Raw genomic sequence first — 19948 nt, 5'->3', positions numbered from 1 at the left:
ATAAATTTAAGACAGAGATAGACAGTTTCTTAACCAATAAGGGGTTATGGGGAGCGGGGAGGGATGTGGAGCGGAGTCCATGATCGTATTAAATGGTGGAGCAGGCTCGAGGGGCCGTATGGCCGACTCCTGCTCCTAGTTCTTACGGTCCTCTCCTCACCCAATATCCATACTTTCCAAAAGGATGCCGTGTCTACTGATCACAACTAGGAACCCTGAGTGAGGGATTTATGTCATCACCCCCACTTCACCTTTCCCTCGTGTTGCTGAGGTGAGTTGTAGAGTCCTAACAGTGGGCTAGACACAGAGCAGGAATCCTGAACCTTCTAGACTGTATGGTTATCCTTGGATGAGCCAGTGCTCAGCGGACCACTAGTGAGCGGTTTCTGATCTGGTTCCCCCATCTGAACAAAGCAACTCCCAAACTAATTAGAGGAGCAATCTCTGTTCATCAAGGTGTGATAATGTGCTGAAGCCCAAGACTTGCTCAGTCAAAGATTGATGAGAACACAATAAATTCGTTCTCACTGACCTTCACAAGCAGGGGCCATTTTAAGTAATACAGTACTGAATAAAATGGCAGCTTGGATGGTTACGTCACCTTTTAAAAGCACCTCTTTAATTAGATCACAAGTCTTACTTAGTGTAGTATTTCTTTTGTCAACTGAGCCTTCTCTGCTGTGTTCTACATTTCACCCTTGACTGGTTTGTGAAGGTTGCCCTTGAATTAATGGATGTCGTGGTACTGTACATACTGGTCCCAGCTGATCACCTGCAATAACTGGCGTGGGGACAGGCAGCCCGGAGCTACGTGCCCTGGGTCACTTCTTACCCAGGGACAAGAGTAGGAATCTGCACAGAGCTGAATGCACCATTCGAAAGCCGGTGAAATGCCCATGTCCGGAGCGAGCTGGTGGGACTGTGGGCTCTCTGCTGGCGTTAATACCAATTGAACATTTCCAAAAGTTCCCAGACCGTCCAAAGGACTTTGAATATTCGGTACTTGCACCAAGCTGCTGCCCGTGTGGAACCCCAACAGTGCGAGAGTGCATGCTAAAAGTAGATGGTTTACATTGATGTGAAGCTGAAAACTCCGTCACATCAATACAAACTGTATGTCCAGCCTATCCAAAGGATATCCTTTAAAGGTATTTGTTTCTCGCACTTCGGATTGAAATATTCATCAAGCCCATGAATGTTAGAAGCCCGCCCGTAGTATCTTTGAAGGTGTTTGATTTGGTTGGGGTGGGATTATTGGGCGGTGGGAGATGCATGATGGAAATCCTACCATGTTAGTCTCAGACCTGCAGAATGTAACACATAGTTTGTTTCCTCCTTGATTATGTCCTGAATAAAATTATGGGATGCTGCTTACATATTTGCCATACATTATTTTTTGACGGGAGGCTTCAGCGATGTTTTATTTTGATTGAGCCTGTTGGGTTTAAAATGTCTGTATCGGATGAGAAAAGACCAGTAAGCCGATCAAACTCACTCCTCTCCCTCTTCAATTTTCTCCCTTGTTATCCCGAAGGTGCTGACGGATGCTGGGGTACAGTTTCGTGGGTGCTAGCTGTGCTTTGGCGCCTCAGTGAAAAGACCACTCTTCCTGTGCGAGTTTAAGCAGTGAGTGTCACCTGTTTAGTCAACCACACGAGTCATCACAGCCGACCTTGGTTCATGTGGCATATACACAAGCGCACACACCATACACACGCGCACACACCATATACACACGCGCACACACACCATCCAACAGGAGTCACTAGATTATGAAACAGCAGCCCAGGGGAGCCAAGGCAAAATGTTACACCCATAGTATCAGTCCAACTGAGGTCAACAAACTTCACCAAAAATGGGGATCGAAGCTGGGATTTTCCGAGTCTGTATAGTTCAGTTACACATTTAGCCCAATATTTCCAACTTGCTGCTGCAAGCTGTCCCCGCTGATTTAAAAACAAAAGTCCTGAGAAACTCAATTTCACCTTGATTTCCTACGGTAATTAAGCAAAAAACACCAGCTGCCATCCCAGTATCTAATTTATCATTCAACTCGGAGAAGTTAAATTCTAAAGATGTTGGTGGCCACAGTCTCAACAAGACCCGAACAGTTTTGTGGTGTGCTATAAATTGGCTTCAGTGCCCTTAATCTGCTCTCTCAGGTGGACGTACAAGATCCCATGGCACTATTTCGAAGAAGAGCAGGGGAGTTATCCCCGGTGTCCTGGCCAATATTCCTCAATCAACATAACAAAAACAGATTATTTGATCATTATCACATTGCTGTTTGTGGGAGCTTGCTGTGCGCAAATTGGCTGCCGCGTTTCCCACATTACAACAGTGACTATACTCCAAAAGTACTTCATTGGCTGTAAAGCGCTTTGAGACAGCCGGTGATCGTGAAAGGCGCTAGTGAAATGCAAGTCTGTCTTTCTTAATCCAAAGGGCTAAAAAAAGCAGCCAATTTACTGCTGCTGATCACTGCCCAAAGACTCTTGCTGGGAAGGTTGTACCTAGCGATTACAGGGCGACCACCAATAGCCTTCAACTAAGATGCCCCTCATAGTCGAATGCCTGTGATCTAGCGAAGCATGTTCACATTGGTGAAATCCCAGAGAGCTTGCTGATGCTTGTGAAACCAGTCCCAGCATGATTTAGTGCAGTCAAGGTAGGGTAGAAAATGGAATGATTCACACACACAGCCAAAATAATTAAATAGGATGGATTTCAAATTCATTCTGTGAAATTCAGGCATCAATTTTTCTATTCAAAATAAAAAAAACCATGGTCCCAAAGTGTATCGCACCATCTGAATATTTGTTTGCCACAAATTGCTTCACGAAACACCATTTAGTAACAGTTGAATACCTGGTAAGCTGAAACCAGCACTTTAATATTAATGATTTTATAGCAAGGTGACATAGTCTTACGGTTACAGTATTCAGCTTCTCCAACTGACTCAACAACAAATTGTATTTATAATAGTGGCTTTAACATTAAGAACTGTGCCAAGACACTTCACAGGAAAATTGATGCTGAGCTAGGAAGACAGCGATTGAGAAGGTTGACCAATAGCTTTTGTCGAAGAAATGGAGTTTGGGAAGGTTTTTAAAGGTGGAGAGAGGCAGAAAGTTTTAAGGAGGGAATGCGCAGCTGAAGGCTCTCACCCACTGTGGGGGGCAAAGAGGCCTGAGTCAGAGGAGTGGGGCATGCAGGGAGGGGATATGTGGCTGGAGAAGATGGCTGCAGCGATTGGGTGGAGGAAGGCCATGGAGGAATTTATATGAAAGGACGGGAACACCGTTGACGAAGATTTTTTGTGACTGACCCTCCCCATAGCAGAAGAACCAGATTCAATCTCTGCTGAGTAAGGTGATCTCAGCTCAGGCAATAATTGACCTGTGCCTCTGATCTCGGAAATGGTTTAAAAAGTCAAGCAGCGTTCATGTTTGACTCTAGCGACCTCATTAGGAAAATGTGTGTATGACTGCTGAGAGCAGCATCAGGCTTAGCAATGATGGTCTCCAGTGTCACATACAATCATAGAAATTTATGGCACAGAAGGAGGCCATTCGACTCACCGTGCCTGTACCGGCCGAAAAAGAGCTATCCAGCCTAATCCCGCTTTCTAGCTCTTCATATTCAAGTACTTTTTAAATGCAATGAGGGTTTCTGCCTCTACCATCCTTTCAGGCAGTGAGTTCCAAATCCTGACCATCCTCTGGGTGCAAACATTTCTCCTCAACTCCCCTCTAATCCTTCTACCTATTACTTTAAGTCTGTGTCCCCTGGTTATTGGCCTCTCTACTAAGGGAAATACATATTTCCTATCCACCCTGTTTGGGCCTCTCATAATTTTACACACCTCAATCTAGTCTCACCTCAGCTTCCTCTGTTCCAAAGAAAACAACCCCAGTCTGTCCAATCTTTCCTCATTGCTAAAATTGTCCAGCCCGCTGACACTCAGCTGTGAAACCGCACATAATCATCTTCGATACGAGGGACGGCCTAAGAGAGAGAGAGAGAGAGAGAGATAAGAATGGCCACTTGGGAGGGTAGTCTGCACCTGAGAAACTTTACTCCCAGCACAATTCAGCACATTTGGAAGAGAAGGGAAGAAAAACAAATACACAGTTAAAAATAATAGGATAGACATTGGTTCTTGCTTTCAAAGAAACCATTGATGTAAAATGGATTGCAATGTCAGTATACATTTCCACAAATTGCTTCACCAATACACATTAGTAAGGGTTCACTGCCTTTCAGCTGAAATCAATACTTCAGTATTTATAATTGCTCTTTGGCCACTCTTTCTAAAATTGCGGTATAGCCACTCCAAATGAGCTAGTGTACAAATGATACTATCAAATCAGTAAGAAAGATGGGGAGAAGGGGTAGAACTTTTATGAGGTATGTGTACTGCAGTGGGCTAGACACTAGTCATTCACTTCAGGGACCTAGGATTCAGTCCAGTTTGATGGGATGACCCTTCTGTTTGTTGGTCTTAACCCAGTCCCAAGTGGGCAGGGTCCTGAAAACCAGGGAGAGAGGACCCGAGGGAGCGTGTCAGTAGGAATGTGTGTGTGCTAGGCCCATGCAGCACAGCCTGGTCTCCAATCGTCTTGGATCCCTTTGCCATTGGACCAAGACCTTGCTCGGTCAAGTCCGTGTGGTAACTGGCACCCTACGTTAAAAGAATTCATGCACAGGCATCTTTCACCCTTTAAAATGATGTTCGGGACCTGGCATCAGGCACCTTAGAACTCATTTTAGTGTAGAAGCAAGTCATCCTCAACACTGGGGGACTGCCCAAGAAGCAGGGTCCGCAGTGCAAAATTATCCCAGTCATTCATTGGCAATATCACTTATTGAAGATGTGGTGTGGGAAATTGTAAACTACCAGATTTCCCCAGTAGGGGCACTCTTCTAAAGACAGTGCTGAGAGGGAGCTTTACACTGCGATTCAAATCTGTTATAACTGACCTGGGAGTGCTTCCCTCACTTGATACACACATATTTCATTTTTAAATAAAGTAAACAAATGTAGACCACACCTGGATTACTGTGAGCAGTTCTGGGTACCACACCTTAGGAAGGATATATTGGCTTTGGAGGGAGTGCAACGTAGATTTATCAGAATGATACCTGGACTCCAAGGGTTAAATTATGAGAAGAGATTGCACAAAAATGTATTCCCTGGAATTTAGGTGGTTAAGGGGTGATTTGAGCAGTTTTCAAGGTATTATGGATAGGATAGAGAGAAGCTATTTCCGCTAGTTGGGCAGTCTAGGACTAGAGGCATAGTCTAAAAATTAGAGGAGTGAAATTAGGGGGAAACACTTCTTCACACAAAGGATGGTAGAAGTTTGGAACTCTCTTCCGCAAACAGCAATTGATGCTAGGTCAATTGTTAATTTTAAATTGGGGATGGATATATTTTTGTTGACCAAAGGCATTAAGGGAGATGGGGCAAAGGGGTATATGGAGTTAGGTCACAGATAAGCTGTGATCTCATTTAATGGCGGAACATGCTCGATGGGCTAAATGGCCTCCCCCTGTACCTGTGTTCCATCATAAGCAACAGAGCCTGCAAACATCACTCACCTGCTCCTGGAACTCTCTCTCTACACCCCTCTGCTCTGCTGCCTCTCCTCCAACCTTCAAAAACCTCTCTTAACTCCTTGCTTGGTATCTGTATTCCCTTCCCCCTGTAAAAGTGCGGGACATTTTGCTGCATTAGAGGCGCTGCATTAGAGGTGTGCTGTGGTTGCAGTTGATTGGTGAATGTTGGTTGTGGGAGATGGTGTCTTGTGGGTATAGGTGATTGTGGTTGTGGGTGGTTTGAGGTTGCTTAGTGGAGAAGGAATTTAGTGGTGGAATTAAAATAAAATAAAATCTCCCAGTAGCTCAATTGGTAAATGCACTGTCCTATGGACCAGGAAAGTCTTCAGTTCAATCCTCGGTCTGTGCTCAATTAATACATCGGCATATAAATCAACAAGGGGGAAGGTGTTAATAGGTAGTAGAATAATCATAAGATTCAGGCAAACCAAGTAAAATGCCCAATGGAAAATCAGGGCACGTAAATCCCTATCACATTGCATTTATTGTGGGCCGCCCCGACCTGTGTGAGAACACCACCGCAGGTCGGGGCTATAAATAGAGCTGGGGCACCGGGCCCTGGAACATCGTGGGTGAAGCTGCGGCGAATGAGGGTACGAGGCCCAGAAGAGCCGAGGGCCCAGGGGCAGCACGGGCCAGCCCACACTGCGATATGTGTGCGCACTAGATTCGTGCAGCAGAGCAGGTCTCCAGTCGTCCTGGTTCAACCCTTGCCACTGGATAAAGGTCAAGCCCATGTGGTGGCTGATGTGCAACGGTCACCACACGTTAAAAAAAATCCACGCACAGGCATCTTCCACCCCCTCAATTGGAATTCAGAACTGGAACATCGGGCTATTAATTGAAACATCTGTGAACTCTTGTGGAAGCAAGTCATCCTCGTTCGTGGGACCGCCTACGATTGCATTTAGATAGCGCCTTTAATGCAGTAAAAGCATCGCAAGGCATTTCATAGGAGTGTCATCAGACAAAATACGAGCCACATAAAAAGAGATATTGGACAGGTGAATGAAATCTTGGTCAAAGAGGTAGGTTTTAAGGAGCATCCTAAAGGATGAGTGGTGGAGAGGTTTAGGGAGGGAATTCCAGAGCTTGGGCAGCTGAAGTTATGATGGTTAAGAAATGAAAGTCGGGTCTGCATAAGAGGCCAGAATTGGAGGTGTGCAAAGATCTCGGAGGGCTGCAGTGCTGGACAAGGTTACAGAAATAGGGAGGGGCGAGGGCATGGAGGGATCTGAACACGGAAGAGAATTTTAAAATTAGGGGATTGATGGACTGGGTGCCAATGTAGATCAGTGAGCACAGGGATGATGGGTGAACGGGGCTTGGTGCAAGTTAGGATAAGGACAGCAGAGTTTTGGATAAGCTCAAGTTTATGGAGGGAGGAAAATGGGAGACGGGCCAGGAGTGCATTGGAATAGTTGAGTCTGGAGGTAACAAAGGCACGGATGAGGGTTTCGGCTGATGCGGGCGTGGAGATAGGCGATATTACGGAGGTGGAAGTAGGTAGTGTTGGCGACGGAGAGGATACGGGGTCAGATGCTCAGCTCAGGGTCAAATAGGACGCCGAGGTTGCAAACAGTCCGCTTTAGCCTCAGACAGTGACCAGGGAGGGGAATGGAGTTTGTGGCGAGACCGAAGACAGTGGCATCAGCATGTTAGCGGCTGCTTAGCAGAGACAATAACTCAAACGCTTTATAGGAACACTCCCAGGCAATTTTTTATTTAGTATAGGCCCACAAAGATCCGTGACAGTACCTTCATCAGAACTTTGCGTGAAGTTACTTAACGTGGTTATTATAAAAGTTATTGAATTATAGCAGTTTCAAGCTGGGTATCCAGCATCAGTATGTGTAAACAGTCAGACTTCTCCTTCAGCGAATTAATTCATAAATACAACAAACACCAGTTTTGTTTCATACAACAATGAGAAACCAATCTCTGTGACCTCACCAAGTTTTTTGTTACATCGATCTCGATGATTCTTGGACTAGACACAGGTGTCAGCCTTGGCTCAATGATAGCATTCTTGTCTCGGAGTCAGGGTGATGGATTCAAGTCCCACACTAGAGACTTCAGCACTTAATCTTGGCTGACACTTCAGTACGGTACTGAGGGAGTGCTGCACTGTCGGAGTTGCAGTCTTTCAAACGAGATGTTAAATCAAGGTCCCGTCTGCCGTCTCAGGTGTATGTAAAAGATCCCATGGCATAATTGGAAGAGCAGGGAAATTCTCCCCAGTGTCCTGGCCAATATTTATCCCTCAACCCAGATCACAAAAACAGATTACTTAGTCATTATCACTTTGCTGTTTGTGGGACCTTGCTGTGCGCAAATTGTCTGCCGCGTTTCCCTCCATTACAACAGTGACAACACTTCAAAAGTACTTCATTGGTTGTAAAGTGCTTTGGAACGTCCTGAGGTAGTTAAAAGGTGTTAAATAAATGCCAAGTTCTTATTTTTAATGCAGGAAATAGAAACAGAAAATGCTGAAAGGACAGAGCTCATCCATTAGTTTCAGAAAGAGAAAGACTGGTTAATGTTTCAGGTGGGACTCTTCACAAGAACTGTTCTGATGCAGGGTCCTACTTGAAATGTTAAACCATTTTTTCCCCCTTTGCTGCCTTCCTCACCTGAAGATGTTGACCTCGTTCACTGGGGTATGCTGGCATTAACCCCTGGCATCCCACTCAAGCCTCGACAGTGAGTGGCAGCAGAGTCTTAGACATCAGAGTCTAGCTCGATGCCTGCACACTTCCAGCAGAAGTGAATGAATAGCAATCTGGAATGGAAACCCTGGCTGAATTGACCTTCCCTAACTCCGAAGCATTGCAGCAGATTGTAATGTACTTACTGCAGGAGAGTCTAGAACTAGGAATCACAGGCCTAGAGATTAGAGTGGTTTGCACCTTCCGTTGGTGCTAACGGGGCGCAAACGACTTTTCGCCCGGGTGTTGGGTGCAGCGCAAGCCGCTAACGACTTTCGCGGTAACCACGGTGCGTAGTGCCGCACCTGGTTCCCGACCCGTCTACCCCACTACTGCCCCAGAAAGGAAGTGGAGCATGTTATTTTGCGCTCCATTTCCTTTGGGGGTGGTAACCCGAATTTAGCAAGCGGGGCAGGACTTCCGCGCCTGGCACAAAGTGTCTCGCCTCCCGGATGTTACCGCCCTCAAACGGGACGCAACAGAATTTCACCTCCATAGTCTCAGGATAAGGAGTCAGCCATTTAGGACTGAGATGAGGAGAAATGTTTTCACTCAGAGGGTTGTGAATCTTTGGAATTCTCTACTCTAGAGGCCTGTGGATGCTCAGTCGATGAATATCTTCAAGACTAAGATCAATAGATTTTTGGGCACTACGGGAATTAAGGGATATCGGGCAGGAAAGTGGTGTTGATGTAGAAGTTCAGCCATGATCCTGTTGAATGAAGGAGCAGGCTTGAGGGGCCATATGGTCTACTCCTGCATCTATTCTTTATGTTCCTTACCATGGCCCCAGGGAGAAACCAGCTATCTCAACACTGAGTGAGGATTGAACCGGGGACCACAACGGTCTGTATGAGACTGAGGTAGACCTTACCTTAGAGTCACTGGTGAAGCAATCTATTGTTATCCGTTCTACGCTGATCTTTAAGTGTGTATCTTCGGAGTATCTACACTGGTGGCTTGAAGCTCCAGACTAGCATCCTTTTGTGCAAAACTAGTGCATACATAAAGCCATAAGATCATTTTTGACCCCTTGTAACAACATAGGCGCACTAATGAAAGCAACTAATGGATTATAATGTAACAGAATTAGTTGATCAATGCAACACCAACATGTTCCCATACATCTGATCAGCCAATATCCATCTGACAATGATTCTGCACGCCTGAAGGATTAATCATTTCAACAAGTCAACAAAAGATAGGCTGGTTGGCATTGCTCCAGGAGTAGATCAATCATTCCTCTACAAAACTTTCTGACAACATTAAGCAACAAAATAAAATTCAAACCATCATTGTCTCATTTAAAGCAAATGTTTGAAAGAGGCCTGTTGCTTTGCTCGGTTTTGCTCTTTGAAATAAGGTCCTAAAAGCACTTTACAGCCAACAAAGTACTTTTGAACTGTTGTAATGTAGGGGATAATTAAAGGTGAAAGGAAAGACAGGGGGTAGTTCCTGTTCCAAATATCCCTCGCCCCATACTGAATTTTTAAAAAGGTATTAAAAATGTCAAACTTCCTGTACAAGATGTCAGTCACCACTTTGGGCCTCCTCTCCACCAGGACAGCTCTGCTGCTGCTCAGTGCACCCTGCAGTAGTTTGAGCTCGAGAGCCATTGCAGAGCTGCCTGACTTCACTGGCTTTACCCAGGGTCAGGGTGGGGTGGGGGTTGGCTCTGTTCCTATTAAAATGAATGAAGCTGTTCTGGGATGCAGACAGTTCCTTCCCGTCAGTGATACCACTGGCAAGGCTCCGGAACGAAGGAGATCTGGGGGGGGTGGGGGGGGCAGGGGGGGAGAAAGAGGGTTTCCATTGGAGCAAGAAACAAGACTGGTTTAAATATAAAGGCCTAGAGTTTCCACTTTGGTTGCAACCAGTGACCCAGGTGCAAAATGGGCCCATATTTGCGCCAGTTTTGAAAAGTGTTTTCATTCTCGAGTTTCTGCTCAAACTCATTTGCATAACACCAAACGCAAAATCTGCCACGAACCCGTATAATTGTTTCATAAATTTTTTTTTCAGCTTTAAATAATTTTCCTTTGATATATTTAAGTGTGGTAGCCTGGTGCAGTTTGATTAATACAGCTGAAAATGGGTTTATCACAAAAAAGAGAGTATTTTTAGTCATAGATTCAATCCACTACCTGTGAGTAACCTGATTCTAAATGACTGCAAATGGCTTAAAAATATACACAGAAGCATTTGCTAGTTAGTGGGATACAGTAGTCAGTTTCTTACTAAATTAGAAAAAACATTTCAAAAGCTTTTAAAATGTGCAAATTAGTGTCCTTGCGCCCAAAAGTTCCAACTTAATTTTTAGAGCCTCCTTGAAGACCACAAACGAGTGCAATTAGCAGAAACTCCCAATGGTGATTAATTCATCCCAGGGGCGAGGCCAGTTTTGTGGGCGGGGCCAGCTTCTAGCACGATCTTTTTTGAATCTAGTGCAAAAGATTGCGGAAACTTGATTTGCGCTGGATGTAATTTACGGATAAAACTCCACGATCTTTTGCGCGAGTTACACCGAGTTTGGGAAAATACAACACAACCGAGCGGAAACTCTACCCTGAAATATTTTCATAATTTTTTTTTTACATCGACATTGTGCAGTACTTTGAACAAAAAATCCTACATAAGACTTTCATTCCCCTTTAAAGTTCTACCTTTATAGTCATTTACAGTGGCAGCCATCTTGCCTCCCTCGGATTGTTACCAGTACTTTTCCCAGGGAAGCTGAAATAACACGTATAAATTACAGTATATAATGACAATAAATAATGAAACACATAAACACGTATATAAATACACATTTTTTCTAAAGAAAACCAATGGGAAAATACTTCCATTTGAAGAATGAAGACCTTACAAAGTAGGTAATCTAACTTTCATCATTGCTCCATTCTGCACTCAATTCTGAACGGCACTCTCAGAGGAGAATTCCGAACCTTTACAGCTTACGCTTCTCCCGATCTATCCAGGAAAATTCCAGATCATTTGTGCTGATCCCAACCCTCAATATTACAGGCAGGCTTCCTGACTACGTTGCTCTAATGCTCTATCTAGAGTGACTGAGGGTGGAAGGAGGACATTTCTGGCCTTTTCAACTGGGGGTTAAGCTAGAGTGAGTGATCCAACATCATCCCTGGAGACCTGCAAGATACAGACATGTCAGGCTGGATGAAACACCTGTATTCAAAACTGATTTACTAACAAAGGAAACGTTCAAATGCTTAGGAAATTAAAAAGATTGTTCCAAGGGCTCTTTAAAACTTATTGAACCAAGATTCCATTGACCCATAAGGTGCATTTACACAGCAACCATATTGGTAATGTAAAGCTGGAGAAGGCTCACCCTGCTTCGCTCTGGAGTCAGGCATTAGTTTCCTAGTATTGGGTGCAAAGTGAAGCTTCTTAACCAATGTTCCCCGTAGGCTGTACTATGTTCTGTGCGGCCTGTTTCTATCAATGCACGGTCCCATTAAATTTCTGCGCATGCGCAGTATTTCCAATGTAAAAGCTCGTGAGCGCCCCGCGCGGGTCCTTGCAGATTACCACGCAACCGTGTGCACACACACAGTTTGGAGGGAACACTGTTTTTAACTCTGCTGGCTGGAAGCAAAGCAAAGCAAGTCTATAGTGGCTTGAAAGAAGGATAAACAGATACAAGAGGGCACAACTACAAACTTCATAAGACTCGAGCAAGGTCTGAAATCAGAACAAGCTTTTTTTTTTCCCCCACAAGGGAGTGCACATTTGGAAGAGAATGGAGTAGATTCAAGGGCCAACTTTAAGAGGGAACTGGATCGCTATCTGTTGAGGAGGGGGGGGTTTGTGGGTTAGAGAGATATTATTAACACTGCCTGATATTTTTCAGGGGAGATAGGTGAGGAATTTTGTGTTACTTATTGGAGGGGATCAACAGGAAATGGTGCTGGTGGTTTAGGGTGGACTCCATGCTAGAATAATACATGGATTCTGGGTGCAGCAGGCTTGCTGGTTCATACTGCCTTTTCTCGCTCCAGACTTTCATATACAAGAGCAAATGTCAACACAAGAATTGCTTGTGAGGATTATTCTTCCCAACTCAGTTCATAAAATGGCAGATAATTGCCATTCTTTGCAGAGGGCAAGAGAAGCTGGGTCGGTAGGAAGCCTTGTTTGGAATCTGGATTCAGGAGAGGACCGACAGCACCCCTAGTACCTCACTCAATTGGCCATTCTTCATTTATCCTTGACAGTAAGCACTGAAAGACTAATTCCTGCATGCAGGTCCTTGCAACTGAAGCCCTTCTGGACTTCACCCAACATTGGCACGTGCATACTTTTCAGCAGGACACACTGGATGGCAACCCTGGCTGATTGTTGTTCCCGCTATACAGTAACCCGAAACGTTTTAACTTGAGGGAAACAAAATAATTCAATAGGGACCTGTTCTGCTGACAAAAAGTTGTAATCAGAGACGAGTTATTTATTTTGTGTCTAACTCTGAGGTCTGCTTAAAAACAAAGAATAGAATTGTTTTGTTTTTAATGCGTCATTGTTTGTATGCATTTAGTGTTATTAAAAAAAAAGCTGCCTGTTCTGGGCTGTGGAGTGTCAGGTAGTCAGTGCTGTCCTCATTCGCTCTGCGACTGCATCTGCTTGCAGAAAGCCTCAAACTGTTGTTGTTCCAGCTCCGTCATCACTTTGTTCAAAGCGTAGATCTGTCGGGGGAGGTGGAGACAGTATAAAGTTCAGCACCGTACCAATGAAAAGATGTAAACAATGTAATCTTAGGCAGCTAAGAGTAAATTCAGAAACCCTGCATTCTGCATGAATATGTTAGAGATAGGGACAGCGTGGCGTCAATTCACGCCACCTGCACGCCTGTCAAGTAAGGCTCTCCATTGGGAGTATAGGATTGCAGAGGTTTTCAAACTGAAAGAAAGACTTGCATTTATATAGCGCCTTTCATGACCACCGGATGTCTCAAAGCACTTTACAGCCAATGAAGTCTTTTGGAGTGTAGTCACTGTTGTAATGTAGGAAACGCGACAGCCAATTTGCGCACAGCAAGCTCCTACAAATAGCAATGTGATAATGACCAGACAATCTGTTTTTGTTATGTTGATTGAGGGATAAATATTGGCCAGGACACCAGGGATAACTCCCCTGCTCTTCTTTGAAATAGTGCCTTGGGATCTTTTACCTTCACCTGAGAGAGCAGACGAGGCTGGTGTTCTTGGACACTAGATGGAAACTTCCCAAACTCATTTCACATCAAGACCCTTACAGCCAGCAAACAGGAAAGACTTTCATCCCATCGGTCTGAGCACTGATATTTCTTAAGATCTCACAATTCATTTTGACAGAGGTAAAACTAATCTTGCTTGGAGCTCCAATAATGGCAATAGGTTAAAAAACATACACACACACGTCTCAAAAAAGGTAAGAAAATGCCATTTTCCAAGATTTTGTAAATTATATCTCAGTGTATTTAATTTTGCATTCATACCGACACTTTTGAATTGTGACGTGGTTTCCAAAGCGACACAAAAATGACAATGTAACTCTGATCTGACTTAGAAGCGCAGTGGGTCCATGACCCTACTCATTGGAGAGGTTGTCCCACTTGGGCTTGACATTGCCTATGAATTCACGGTCAATCCAGGTTTAAAAGATGTTTGATAGACCACGTGAAAATTTTGCAATCCAACGGTTAATCTTTTTTAATATTCTGAGAAAGCCCACATTGGCAAGCCCAGCAAAAATTACTGACCGGGAGAAAAGCTCTCTCCTGACTAAGAGGATGATTCCAGCCAGGCAGTATAAATCATCATCATCATCATAGGCGGTCCCTCGAAACGAGGATGACTTGCTTGCATGCCAAAAAAAGGACGAGTTCACAGGTGTTTCAATGAAGGATCCGAGCTACATCCTGAAGGGTGGAAGATGCCTGTGCGTGGATTTTTTTAACGTGGGGTGGCCATTATAGCACACCAGCCACCACATGGGCTTGACAGTCAGGTCTTGGTCCAGTGGCAAGGATTACCCAAGACGACTGGAGACCAGCTCTGCTGCACGGACCTAGTGCGCATACATATCGCAGTGTGGGCTGGCCCGTGCTGCCCCTGGGCCCTGGGCCCCTGGCCCCGAACTCGCGCCTCCCCTGGGCCCCGATCACGTCCCTCTACAGTCTCCCACAGCTCCTGCTATATCTGCCCACGCTCCAATCAGTATAAATCAGATACTCTGTAGCTACCACTTGCGGACCAGCATTCCCACATTACAACAGTGACTGCACTTCAAAAGTACTTCATTGGCTGTAAAGTGCTTTGGGACGTCTGGTGGTCGTGAAAGGTACTACATAAATGAAAGTCTTTATTTCTTTCAGTAATACAGGATAACCACGACCAAATACTGTAATTCAAGCCTGGGTTCAGGTAACAAACATAAACTGCTTGATCTCTACTCATGGTTTTGGACGTCAGCAGATTCTCTTTGGTCAGCCTCTTGCTTTGTAACTCACTGAGCGCTTAATCAGCAAATCAGCCTTGTATCATATACCTCAGCTCGCTGCCTCTGTTTGAGTTCTTGTAAAGCAGATTTCTGTTTGGCTTTGTCCCCTCGGTAGGCCGGCTCCTTTGGCTTCGGCTTCTCCTTACGACAGGATGGTTCCATCTCCTGCAAAAGGAACAATTTGAGGGTAAATCTGAACGCAGTTTGAAATGGATTGTCATGAACACTCTCTACCTAAAGCTGAGTCATCACTGGACTTACATTGTGTACAACAATTGATATTTATTTAGATCCAAACATACGAATTGCTCTCCTCCTTTCGTGACAGCAATGGCTTCTGACAGGGTTACAATTTCATGGAAGACAGTCACCCTGTGAACGTTGCACACGCAGCCACTGTTGATGTGCGAGGCGAGGCAACAGGTATTCACAAGCTATTTGGCAGTCAAGCCTGACCATGCCCTGCTCTGAAGACCACACATAGGCAATTTCAATGGATAGTGATAAGGAGTGGGATCACTGGCTTATTTTTTCTCTTTCGCTAACCCAGGGTCACGGAGGTCAATTGTAGGGCCACTCTGGTTGGAACCAGCTTATAGAATCATAGAAATTCACAGCATGGAAGGAGGTCACTTTGGCCCATCGTGTCTGCGCCTGCCGACAAGAAGCTATCCAGCCTAATCCTACGTTCCAGCTCTTGGTCCGTAGCCTTGTACATTACGGCACTTCAAGTGCACATCCAGGTACTTTTTTAATGTGGTGAAGGTTTATGCCTCTACCGCCCTTTCAGGCAATGAGTTCCAGACCCCCACCACCCTCTGGGTAAAGACATTTCCCCTGAAATCCCCACTAAATCCATTACCAATTACTTTAAATTTGTGCCGCCTGGTTCTTGGCCCGTCTGCGTAAATTAGCTGCCATGTTTCCCACATTACAACAGTGACTGCACTCCAAAAAGTATTTAATTGGCTGCAAAGCGCTTTGGGACGTCCAGTGATCATGACAGGCGCTATATAAATGCAAGTCTCTCTCTGCGAAGGGAATAGGTCCTACCTACCCACTCTATCGAGGCCCCTCGGAATTTTACACGCCTCAATAAGCTCTCCCCTCACTCAGCCTGCTCCGTTCGAAATGAAACAAACTTGACTGGGGTGAGGAATCGAGGCTGGAAGCTGGGGCTCCTTGTCCTCTAACTGGCCCACTGAGCCAGACTGGGAGGTCTAACTCCTTCACCGAGTCATGTAACATTGACAGGAGCTGCAATTTATATATATATATATATAAAGGTATATTTTAAAAAGCCCCAGCCTGCAATTGAATGAAATCGGCCGTTGAGCGGCAGGACGGGCTCCGGTACTGAAACCAAACCGTTCCACCCGCCCTCCCGCCTCAAAGGGAGACCGGGGACCGCTGCTCACTCACCACAGGCCCGAGTGACACCGCACGGATGGATCGGGAAGCAACCCGAGGCCGCCGCTTCTCTTGCCCCCCTCCTCCTCCTCCTCCCCAGCCCACGGCCGCCGGAACCAATTTCCGCACGGACCGCGCCGGGTCCGTCCCTCAATCCGCTCCGGGCGGCCCGGTCTCCATGGCGACGGAGCCACAACACAATGGCGGCAGGGCGGGGAGAGCGGAGGTGAGTGGGCAAGGGGTGGCAGTCAGTACCTGCAGGAGGGAAGGTGCAGCCATGACAGATTCTCTGCTGAAGCAGGGACAAAGGGGTTGATTTAAAAAAAAAAGGCTGCATTTCGAAGAAGAGAGTGACCGACCCGGGAAAAATGTAAATCTGAAAAACTTATATTAAATTCTGAAAGTGGGACCACAGCTTCAAAGTGGCACAAGGTAAATTTCATAGAATTATAGAAAATTAGGACACAGAAGGGGGCCATTTGGCCCATCGTGTCCTTGCCGGCTAGGTCTGAAGAATAAATAAGGTGCCACACAATTTCCCCCACACCTTTCTTGAAAGTGCTAATTTATGTTGGGAAAGGTGACCTATTTTCTAAACTGAATCCAGGGTGGCTGCGCAGCAAAATAGCCAGGTCGCATCTCAAGAAACTCGACATTATGACATTGTTGCTTCTGCTAGTGGAATATGTGTAGAGGTTAACCTCCATTAATCATTACGCAGTCAACGATAATGCGGATATAACGAGTGTTATAGTAAAACTGAGGTTCTCTATCAGCCTGCCCCTGGCACCACAGCACCTGTTCACACAGTCTCCATCAGCAGTATACAACGAAAGACAGTGGACAGCTTCAAGTACCTTGGCAGCACCATATCAAGTGATGGGTCATTGGACAAGGAGATTGATGCAAGGATCTGCAAAGCCAGCCAAGCACTTGGTCGCTTGCGCACCAAGGTGTTGTGTCACCACCACATCCGACTGTCAACTAAATTGTCGGTGTATAGAGCAGTTGTTCTCTCATCTTTCCTTTATGGATGTGAGACCTGGACACCCTACAGACGACATACCAAAAAGCTGGAAGCTTTCCACATGCGCAGTCTCAGATCTATACTCCACATACGCTGGCAAGACCGGGTGTCAAACCTTGAGATTCTGGGGATAGCACAAACAACTAGCATTGAGGTGATGATCATGCGAGACCAGTTCCGGTGGGCTGGACATGTCATCCGCATGGATAAGTCAAGGATCCCTCCTCAGCTTCTTCACGGCGAGCTCTGTGAAGGCTGAAGACACCAGGGGCACCCCCGCAAGTGCTATAAAGATTGCATTAAGGCTAACCTCCAGTACTGTGGCATCCGACTAAAGGACCTCGAGAATACAGCAGCTAATAAAATCCAGTGGCGAACCCTCACGAGGACTGCTTGCCAGACCTTCGAAGAAAGCCGATGTCAATGCCTGTGGGACACTAGAGATAGACGACATCAGGTGGCAGTATTGTCAGCATCAGGCACACTAAACTTCCCTTGTCCGGTGTGCAAGAGACTATGTGCATCCAGAATTGGCCTATACAGCCACTTGAAGATACATGCCATTGATGATTAGCACAACAATGTCGTTGTTGGATACGACAGACTACCAAGAGAGATAATTAACCAAGTCCCGCTCACCAATTACCCATATGCTCGCTGACCTGCATTGGTTCCCGGTTAAGCAGTGCTTCAATTAAAAAATCTCATCCTTGTTTTCATAAGAACATAAGAATTAGGAGCAGGAATACGGCATTCGGCCCCTCGAGCCTGCTCTGTCATTCAATAAGATCATGGTTGATCTACTTCAACTCCACTTTCCCCGCACTATCCCCATATCCCTTGATTGCATTAATATTCAAAAATCTATCGATCTCTGTCTTGATCTCTGTCAATGAGTGAGCATCCACAGCCCTCTGGGGTAGAGAATTCCAACGATTCACCACCCTCTGAGTGAAGAAGTTTCTCCTCATCTCAGTCCTAAATGGCCGACCCCTTATTATGAGACTGTGACCCCCTCGTTCTAGACTCCCCAGCCAGGGAAAGCATCCTCCCTGCATCTACCCTGTCAAGCCCTGTAAGAATTTTGTATGTTTCAATGAGATCACCTCTCATTCTTCTAAACTCTAGAGAATATAGCCCTAGTATACTCAATCTCTCATAACAGGACAATCCCCCCATCCCAGGAATCAGTCTGGTGAATCTTCGTTACACTCCCTCTATGGCAAGTATATCTTTCCTTAGGTAATGAGACCAAAACTGTACACAATACTCCAGGTGTGGTCTCACCAGGGCCCTATCTAATTGCAGTAAGACATCTTTTTTTCATATACTCAAATGCCCTTGTAATAAAGGCCAACATACCATTTGCTTTCTTAATTGCTTACTGTAACTGCATGTTAACTATTGTGTTCCTAACACAGATGCGAGTGCACACAGAGAGGTTAAAGTAACAGTGACCTCAGTCTTTATTAAGACACTCCAGAGTGAGGAACAGGCCTTAGGGGCCGGCTTATATACAGTGCTCCCAAGGGATGCTGGTGGCGGAACATGGGAGTGCATGCTTTACTGATACACAACATCACTCCGCCCCTCCCCCCCCCCCCCCCCCCGCCAAAGTCAAAGTGACAACTAATTACAAGGTGAGGCGGTCGGGAGCCTTTCTTTCCTTGGTGGACCGCCTCGGTACAAATGTCTATTCTGGTGTGTTGGCTGTGCCCTCGCTGGGCTGGCGTGTTGTTGGCCCTGCAGGGCTGCTGGGTAAGCCTGGCCTTGCTGGGCTGTTGGGCGTGATGGATTCGATTTCCTGGTCCGGGGTGGTGTCGTTGATCCTTTGGGTGTGTATTGTGGGCTCGAAAAAGGTGGTGTCTGCTGTGGGTTGTTCAGGGCAGTCTGTGAACTGCAGCCCCGTTTGGTCCAGGTGCTTTCTGCAAATTTGTCCATTGTCCAGTTTGACTAAAAACACCCTACTCCCTTCTTTAGCTATCGCCGTGCCCGCGATCCACTTGGGACCATGTCCATAGTTTAGCACATACACAGGGTCATTCAGATCAATTTCCCGTGACACAGTGGCGCGACAATTTTGTTGCTGCCGCCTGCTCTCTATCTGATCATGCAGGTTGGGGTGAACCAGCGAGAGTCTGGTTTTAAGTGTCCTTTTCATGAGTAGATCAGCCGGGGGCACCCCTGTGAGCGAGTGGGGTCTCGTGCGGTAGCTGAGCAGTACTCGGGACAGGTGGGTGGAGTGAGCCTTCTGTGACTCGTTTGAGGCTCTGTTTGATTGTTTGTACTGCCCGCTCTGCCTGCCCATTGGAGGCTGGTTTAAACGGGGCCGAGGTGACATGTTTGATCCCATTGCGGGTCATGAATTCTTTAAATTCGGCACTAGTGAAACATGGCCCGTTGTCACTGACCATATGTCAGGCAGGCCGTGGGTGGCAAACATGGCCCTCAGGCTTTCAATGGTGGCGGTGCTTCCCAACATTATTTCACATTCAATCCATTTTGAAAAAGCACCCACCACCACCAGGAACATTTTATCGAGAAACATGCCTGCATAATCGACATGGATCCTCGACCATGGTCTGGAGGGCCAGGACCACAAACTTAGTGGTGCCTCTCTGGGCGTGTTGCTCAACTGAGCACACATGCTGCATTGCCGTACACAGGACTCTAAGTCAGAGTC

General features: G+C 45.9%; 1 protein-coding gene across 1 annotated transcript; it reads right to left on the bottom strand.

The window, feature by feature from the left end:
- Nucleotides 1-7316: 7316 nt before the first annotated feature.
- On the bottom strand, nt 7317-16331 carry svbp (small vasohibin binding protein). Its single transcript, XM_070860178.1, has 3 exons — nt 16251-16331; nt 14877-14993; nt 7317-13033 (listed from the first exon to the last, which is right to left on the bottom strand). The coding sequence occupies exons 2-3, from the start codon at nt 14988-14990 to the stop codon at nt 12947-12949; spliced, it is 201 nt and encodes a 66-aa protein (XP_070716279.1). The 5' UTR covers nt 14991-14993; nt 16251-16331; the 3' UTR covers nt 7317-12946.
- Nucleotides 16332-19948: the final 3617 nt, after the last annotated feature.

This window comes from Pristiophorus japonicus, chromosome 18 (assembly GCF_044704955.1).
Source record: "Pristiophorus japonicus isolate sPriJap1 chromosome 18, sPriJap1.hap1, whole genome shotgun sequence".
Lineage (NCBI taxonomy): Eukaryota > Metazoa > Chordata > Chondrichthyes > Pristiophoridae > Pristiophorus > Pristiophorus japonicus.
This window is presented reverse-complemented; position numbering and strand designations above follow the sequence as displayed.